Source organism: Odontomachus brunneus, unplaced genomic scaffold (genome assembly GCF_010583005.1).
Source record: "Odontomachus brunneus isolate Ranch 3 - 2012 unplaced genomic scaffold, Obru_v1 Obru_scaffold_105, whole genome shotgun sequence".
In the NCBI taxonomy this organism is placed as follows: domain Eukaryota; kingdom Metazoa; phylum Arthropoda; class Insecta; order Hymenoptera; family Formicidae; genus Odontomachus; species Odontomachus brunneus.
Genome location: NW_022639555.1, coordinates 480,701 through 489,815, shown reverse-complemented (window position 1 = coordinate 489,815; position 9,115 = coordinate 480,701). Strand labels below are relative to the sequence as shown.

Sequence of the window (9,115 nt, the reverse complement as noted above, 5' to 3'; positions counted from 1 at the left end):
TCTCTCTCTCTCTCTCTCTCTCTCTCTCTCTCTCTCTCTCTCTCTCTCTCTCTTTCCCCTCCGGGGCCGCGACAACTAATTTAAATCAAAGGAATCGTAGGCGTGTCGTGTTCCAATTAAGCGAAGAATCTGTTATGCAAATCGAGCGCCATCGATTACGTCTTCGACGGAGCGCCACGGTGAATTTACGACAAATATCCGAGCGACGTCGACGAGTCTAGAAGGGGAGTGGGACGTAACGGGAAGCTCGTCGAGCCGATTAGCGTGAAAAAGAAATACCTTGAATGGGCGAACAGCGAAATAAAGTTTCCAGCCGCTTCGGCTGTTGTTATTATACTAGTCGCATGCCGAGATTCAAATGACATCGGTAATCCTTCCGCTCACGGCGGACTGTCTATCTGATGAAGGCGGGACGAAGGAGGACTTTGCCGAAATGAAAGCGACGATTAGTCCCGTTAACTTTCCAGACGGTGGACTGTTAAACTGATTTCTCCAATCGGGATTACTTCGTGGCGCATTATTTAATGCATCCTTCGCGCGAGTCGCGTGGCAAGCGCGATCCTCCGCCGTCCCGACGAGATCGGCGAGATATAATTGCTTTTAATTGCCCGTCGATCGATCAGCATTCACGTCGGCGACACGAGCGAGGGAGTGACGGGACAGTCGGTCGTCGACGTCGTCGTCGTCGTCGTCGTCGTCGTTATTGTCGTTGTCATCGTCAAAGAACAGCTACGTGCTTTATACACGTTCAATTTCCCAAACGCATCTACGGGACGACATCAATTTTATTTACACGCGACACACGAAGGGAAATATATTTGTGGCGAATGCGATTGCCGTATGCACGTGAAAACATAATAAATCAAACGGCGACGGCGACGTCCTACGCCACGCAGAGTCTGACAAAGAAATCTTTGCTAACGGCGCCTTATTATCATTCCCTGTCATGCGACATGAATATAATAGACGAGGAGGAGAGATGGAGAGAGAGCTCATTGAACGTTTCCCTGTATTTTCAGTGGGAATTCTATATCGTGCCTTTGAAATCACGCGATCTCGGCACAACGTACTACACACACACACACACACATATTGCCGCCCGGTCTCTCCATCGTTTTTATTAACGCAAATCTTCCGCCTCTTCATTTATCCCTCATATCCGACCGAGTTGAGTCGCTTTTGTTTCGCGCGATCATATTTTATGTCGGAGAAAAAGAAACATTATGCGACCTCTCTCGCGCGTACATGACGTGTCGGAAGTTTCCTCGCGCTTTGGCGTTTTCCCGCGACTTTCGACTCGCGACGCGGATTTTTAGTGAGCGCGCGCGTTTCACCCTGAGTTCTTCAGAATGGGAGTTGCGAAGTGATTATTTTTCATTGGCTGACTTATCGCATATGACGAGTCGGCGCAAGATTTGAATACGGACACCGCGTGTATTTTAGAAATATTGATTAAACTACAGTTCTCATGCATTTGGCAAAAACACAGCCTGTGATAACGCAAGCCACTTTAAATAACAATGAAACGACCATTGGAGTTTTCCGTTATTCAAAATAAATTGTTTAGATTTACCAGCATTGAGTAAATGTGCCATTTAATCACATGGTCGAAAAATTTAAGTTTCTCTAAAAAACTTATGGATATCCACGAAGAAATGAAACTTTTAACTCGTCAATGCAAAACTCATCACACAAAACAAATAATAGATTATATTGAATCTAGGAAACCGATATAACATAAATAGACAGCAGGAAAAATAATTATGAGATATCGACCACTATATAGTCTATGACAAATCGGTTTGCCCACTTTTTATCGAATGAAGTTGCACCATGTGTTTCATGTTGTTAGAACTGAAAGCCACTGCTGACATGTATGCACAGTGATCGATTAGAAGTATATACAAATTTCTTCTCAAAACCATGTTCTCTTCAGTTAAAATAAACAAATCTGGCGTTAAATTTTCAAAATTCAAAACGTCAAATATTCAATATAGTAGTAAAAAAAATCGATATTTAATATGGCAATTATTTTTATATTATATTTTTTCAAATATATAAAATAATAAATTCGATATGGCAATCAAAAAAATATAATAAAAATAACTGCCATATTAAATTCCGATTTTTCTTTAGCTGTCATATTGAATCTATCTTTGAATTTTGCATTTCATCCCGGACTCATATTGAGCGACTCCAGAAGTCTATATAGCCTATATTTTAGTGCAAATATATTCAATATCGTAAAATTTCAATATTTCTGACATACATATTGCCACATCCACTATTTTGAATCTTAGCTTTACCATAAAAAATTCACAGTACTACTAACAGGAAAATTCATAAAATATAAATCAGAAATAAACGATTGAAATTGATTAAATATTAGATAGTTCAGCGACCTTCTTGTTGAAAACAATGCCTTTCCTCCCACTGTAAAACTCTATCCAAGTAGATTTCCATGATTATCACAACGTGAGATAATCAGAAACTCTAAAATGTTTTTAATTATATTTATGGAGAAATAAACTATATTAAATCATATTAAACTATATTTAATTATAACATATTAAACATATTAAACTATATTTAATCATTAAATTTACATCAATAATAAAACACGATGATGAAAATTTTTTTGTTGTAGTGACAAATTTCCTAAAAGTTACACAGATTTTCATATAATATTTCGCATGGCATGATGTTTTGGGCAAATTTTAATCATTCCTTTTATATTTCTCTCTATTCCGTCGTTCTACAAAAATGAGTGAATTACTCGTTAAATTGACATCAATAATGAGACACGATGATGAAAATTTTGTGTTGCCGTGACAAATTTCCTAAAAGTTACACAGATTTTCATGTAACATCTCGCATGCATGTACTGAGAAAGTTTTGATCATTCCTTTCTCTCTATTCCGTCGTTCTACAAAAATGAGTGAATTACTCGTTAAATTGACATCAATAATGAGACACGATGATGAAAATTTTGTGTTGCCGTGACAAATTTCCTAAAAGTTACACAGATTTTCATGTAACATCTCGCATGCATGTACTGAGAAAGTTTTGATCATTCCTTTCTCTCTATTCCGTCGTTCTACAAAAATGAGTGAATTACTCGTTAAATTGACATCAATAATGAGACACGATGATGAAAATTTTGTGTTGCCGTGACAAATTTCCTAAAAGTTACACAGATTTTCATGTAACATCTCGCATGCGTGTACTGAGAAAATTTTGATCATTCCTTTCTCTCTATTCCGTCGTTCTACAACGTGAGTACGAATCACTCACAAGGGACGGAGCTTTACAAAGCGACTAATAAACTCGCTGCCAAATTTACGTACGCCAGTCCGTAGGAAGGACGGTCTCTCCGTGCGCGATCCGTCCGTTCGTGCGTGCGCTCGGACGGATCGTTTTTACACTCGCATTCTGGAGCGCAACGAAATTGTAAATCAATACTCGATAGCCCGATACTCGCGGATACGCCGTTCGGTCTCACGGCGTAACGTGACATCCGGCCAGTGCCTTTGCCAAAACCGATGGGCCGGCGATATCCGGTTGTCGAAAGGAAGAGCTCCTTCTGCTACACACGATCCGCCGTGCTTCGCTATTCCGTTTCTGCCCGTCTCGCTTTTTTTTTTCCTTCATTTTATTCGCGACACGAGCGCGAAGCGCGCGTCCATCGCGCCCAGCCGGGCTCGCCGAGAGCGCGGCTATTCGGCCCGACCGGAAGTGGACGGTAGCCGTCCGGCGTGAAAATCGGTTCTTCGCAAACTTAGTTTCCGTTCGTTGCGCCGTGCACCGCCGTCTTACCCTAACTATATCGCGCGAGTTAATTAAAGCTCCGTGGTATTGGCGGCGCGTTCGAAAGCGCCACACACCCATACACATACACGCGCGCGCCGAGGCGTTAACGAGATTCTAACTTTTGATTTCAGTGCGAGAAGTTACGTTGTCCGAACTCAGGGACTCGATAGCGAGGTTACGGGAGAGAGTGAAGCTAGTATGCAGGACGAGGGGCTCGCCTCCCCCGAGTGTACACTGGCTGAAGAACGGTGTACCGCTGCACCCCCGAAGAGGCCTCAGGATTCAGCACAAACGGTGAGCCAAACCGATTTTACCATTAACCGTGCGCGCGCGGCCCTTCTCCGTCTTGCCCTTCCTTCCCCTCCCCCGCGACCCGCCTTGGACGTCAGCTTTCGGCGACGGCACAAGCCGTAATAACACGTCGGGTCAAACTACTCGGACAACGAGCCGCGAGAGAGCAGCTAATTCTAGATATCCGCAACAGCGACGACTACGATGTCCTCGCAAATTCACGCAGTCAGTCCTCGACACCACGTCGTCTCGACTCGGCGAACGCTATCGATACGTACAGCCGGTTGCTCCGAGTCGAAATTTCGGCCCTATGTCAAACCTTGAATTCTACACTGAAAGAAAAGACTGGTAACTATAACAAACTGCATTTAGTTACAGAAATTCGTTGGATCCTTAGTAACTAATACTAAATATGATAATAATTGCCAAATATTTAATAGATTGGGAGTATGACATAATTGCATTCACAGTAACATCAATTAAATAATTTAGTAATAGTTATTTAATGTTAAATATTTAATATGAAATATATTACAGTTATGAACAGATATTTGATAATATCTGTTCATAACTGTTCATAACTTTGTTATGAAATTGTTATATCCCATGTAATAAAAAATTCAGTAGGTACGAGTTCTATTTTGTTACCAGTATAAGTATGTTTTAATGCAGCACAACAAAAAATTCATTCATTTGCAGCTATTACATCGTTTCAATATCTATTATTATAGATGGTTGGTTGAACCTACCAAAAAGTTTGTAACTACTACAAAATCGCTTATTTTGCTCAACTATTCAATAAGTTTTATTTACCAAATATATTTTGGAAGCAAATAAATTCTACTTCTGTCAAATAAATAATTTATTTTACAGAACTAAATTAATTAATAAGTATTGTCATAGCTTTGGCTATATTTACGTCTACCATTTAGTAATAGTAACCAAATTTTGATAATATTTACTAAATTCTTCTCTCAGTGTGATAACTATAACAAACTGCATTTAGTTACAGAAATTCGTTGGATCCTTAGTAACTAATATTAAATATGATAATAATTGCCAAATATTTAATAGATTGGGAGTATGACGTAATTGCATTCACAGTAATATCAATTAAATAATTTAGTAATAGTTATTTAATGTTAAATATTTAATATGAAATATATTACAGTTATGAACAGATATTTGATAATTGTTATGAAATTGTTATATCCCATGTAATAAAAAATTCAGTAGGTACGAGTTCTATTTTGTTACCAGTATAAAAAATTCATTCATTTGCAGCACTATTCTATTACATCGTTTCAATATCTATTATTATAGATGGTTGGTTGAACCTACCAAAAATTTTGTAACTACTATAAAATCGCTTATTTTGCTCAACTATTCAATAAGTTTTACTTACCAAATATATTCTGGAAGCAAATAAATTTTACTTCTGTCAAATAAATAATTTATTTTACAGAACTAAATTAATTAATAAGTATTGTCATAGCTTTGGCCCACTATAATTACGTCTACCATTTAGTAATAGTAACCAAATTTTGATAATATTTACTAAATTCTTCTCTCAGTGTACTCAGTGTACAGCAGCGATAAGGGCTAAATTAGCAAAGCAGATTTAATTCTAATTTACTACTTTGACTCCGATTAGGTTTTCCTTTTCACTTTCTTTAGTATCAAAATATGTATTGCATGGAACTATGTGTTGGATAGAATCAAAAGAAGTTAATGTGGTTTCAGAGTATCAAAATAGATATGGAATGGAAAGTGAAGCTGAAAGTACGATCAAAATTTAGATTTGGGATACGTCTCCGGCTAAAAATACCCGGGCAATCCTACTTTCAGCCTTACTATTCCATTCAAGATCTAATTAGTATTCTGAAATCTACATCAATTTCTTTTATTTGATCTACCCGAGTCAAAATTGTGGTCCTATTTTCAGTCTCACTATTCCATTCAACATCTATTTTGATATTCTGAAGTCTGTAATACAATCTATTTTGATGCTAAGAAAAAAAAAGGGAATGAAACTTATGCAAAATTGAGGGTTTGGGAACTATAATTTAAACAAGAAAATGTTACATATTCTTAGTATTTTGAGTCGTAGAATTCGAAAATGACCATGAAAATTAAGGCACTAATGGGGTGAACTTAGAAAATTAAGGAAAATAGCGGGGAAAGCTTGAAAAATTAAATTAAAACCTCGATAAAACCTGGAAAAAACCTCGATAACTTCGAGACGGATAACATAATGTGAATATAATTACAGCATTTTGAAAGAGTCTCAAGGACAGCTATATAAGAATATGTAATAAAAAATAAAGGCTCCTATTTAAAAAAATTCAATGCGACTTTTACCTGATCCTGACGACGTAATCGAAAGTTAAGCTGATAAAGAGAGTAAATAGACATTTTTGAGCCCTACAACTTTTGTCTCAAATATTTTTTCCTACAACTATATTTCTCGAGATATTTCGTCGAAACTTTTTGCATACCCTCTACATACGTACTTCCAGATAGTTAACTCGAGATTTTGCGACTCAAAATAACAAGAAAAAGTAACGCAAGGGTAAACAAATTACGTCTGGGAGTTTTTACGATTTCATGTTTTTTTCCATTTTTCTTAATTTCCCAAGTTTTCCCCGCTAGTGCCCTAATTTTCAAGGTCATTTTCGAATTCTACCACTCAAAATAAATAAGAATATACAACATTTTCTCGTTTTAATTACAGTTCCCAATTTTGCGTACCCTCCTTTCGAAGATCATCAGAGTTAAAGTATGAGTAAATTGTATCATTAGAATTAAACCTACCTTGTTAACTTAGCTCCTACTGCATTGTAGAATTCAAGGTTTAACATAAAGCCAAAATTTCGTCTCGGGTAGTTTACATTATTCGTATCAACGGTAGGGCGGATTCGCGCCGAACGAATCGATTGGGGATCCGTTTGGCTTCGTGACGTCGCGTCGTGCTTTCGGGATGCGCGTGTCTTTTTCGGACAGTAACGACATTATAACGTTATGCAACCGTGCACGGAAAAAGAAGATTGGTTGAATTAACATGACAATGATACTAAACATGTTTAGGTTGAAGGGAACAGAACTGATTCTTAAAAACCTAATTTCCATTAGAACCAGAATTCTGCTCCCTTCAATCAAATCGTTTGGTTGTGCCGCTGCCATGTTAATTCAAACTTTGAAAAAAGGTTTTCTTTCCTTTCTCATTGAAATCTGCCATAGTTAAAGATTATTTCATTTTAAAATGCCCGGATATTTTATTATAATCTCCATATCATTCCGTATCATAATTAATTTTTATATTACATTATTTCATTTATCATATATTATGCTGTTCTCTTCTTTTCTTTTATGTATATTTCTTCGTTAAGGGGATATCGGAGGGAGCGACGAATTTGATAAGCGTCAATAACGATTATCAAAAAGTAGAAAACGTTATCATCATTTACCGACGATATCGAATTTATTTCGATATCGAAAAATCCTCGCCATTCAAATTTGCGATCGATCTTAGAGTTTACTCTTCTTTCTTTTACTTTATGTGTGATTAATAATAATATATGAAGACAAACCGACCCCCCTCTTGGGATGGAGATTATCATAGTTATCGTTTAATTGTACAATTACAAGTGTAAGAAACTTGTAATTGTAATCACTATTTATTACAGGCCGATATTCATAGTCTGATCTTATATTTAAGATTATCTTAAGTACTGTTTTAAGATGTCATGAACCAATCACAGAGCCGTATTCGCATCTTAAGACATTATTTAAGACAGTCTTGAAATAAGATTCGACTATGAATACCGGCCGTAGATACTTATGGAATAAAGACGATCATCAAATAGGCGCTAACATGAAGCATCTCTCAATATGAGACAAAAACGATAAAGAACAGTTACTATCACGATATCGAATAATTCTGCAAAAACTACTTCTTTCTACCTGCGTTGAATTAAAGACTCTTTTGCATCATGAAAGTACGTGCGAAAATGAAACGAAGCATTCCACGTGATCCGGGAGACGATGCAGAGCGAAATAGTCAAACTTCACGTCATTTTCGAAAATACATCTTTGCGGGAGCGAAAATTACTTAAAAAAACTAAGATATTATCCCAGAATGTGCTCTAAATGCTAACACTATATGACCTAAATAACCTGCAGCGACATGATCGACTTTCGGCCAATGGGCGAGAATTCGACATTCCTACAACGCTAAGTTGAACCTAACATTATGAACGCGACTTTGGGCTATTGGAAAATTATTTTCAAGATTCTGGGCGTGTTATTGAGGGAATAAAGTGACATTAACACATATTGTCATTCAAGAGGCGATGCAGAGCAAATTAGGTACACTTTACGTTATTTTGAAAAACACGCCTCTGCAAACGCGAAAATTACATTAAAAACTGTAAAAAATTATCACAAAATATGCTCTAAACGCTAACACTATATGGCGCAAATAACCTGCAGTAACACGACCAACTTTCAATCAATAATACCCGATTAATTAATGGATGATGATATTAATATCTAATCGACAACCATATAATAATATCCGGTAATATCAATTAATTACACACGAGAGCAAAACGAAGTAAGAAAATCGTCGTAACGGCACGCTCGAGTTGCTTCCCAATACGCAATAAAAATAATTAAATAACAACAGAATAAAGAAGTAATAATACTCGAATAATAAATAGATGATGATACTATTTAATAATATTCAGCATTGAAGAACTCAATCGCGACGTTTCTCTATCTAACAAGTAAAGAAGTAGATGAAACGTGGTAATTACCTGTCGCGGTAAAGCCCGCAACATCTGCTCGCGTGAGGAGTACGCATCTTAATTTGTCTTAATTATCGCCTCAATTGTCGCGAAGTCAAATCGCGGTATTAAAAATCGACACGGAATAATCTAAAAAATAACGCGGCAGCTCCCGATGTGCTCGTCTCGACGGTTGAGAGTGTTGTGGCGTGACGCTCGAGCACGTG

The 9,115-nt window shown here is 37.2% G+C and overlaps 1 protein-coding gene across 4 annotated transcripts in view; it reads left to right on the top strand.

Annotated features, from left to right (window-relative positions):
• LOC116849070 (protein vein) overlaps positions 1 to 9,115 on the top strand; it is a 934,475-nt gene that overhangs the window by 546,227 nt on the left and 379,133 nt on the right. For all 4 annotated transcript variants that reach the window (XR_004379067.1, XR_004379068.1, XM_032825856.1 and 1 more), the window contains exon 2: positions 3,942 to 4,104. Coding sequence is in view for 2 of the 4 variants with exons in the window: in XM_032825856.1 (XP_032681747.1) it covers positions 3,942 to 4,104 (163 nt within the window). In the remaining 2 variants the exon portion in view is untranslated. The remainder of the gene's footprint in view (positions 1 to 3,941; positions 4,105 to 9,115) is intronic.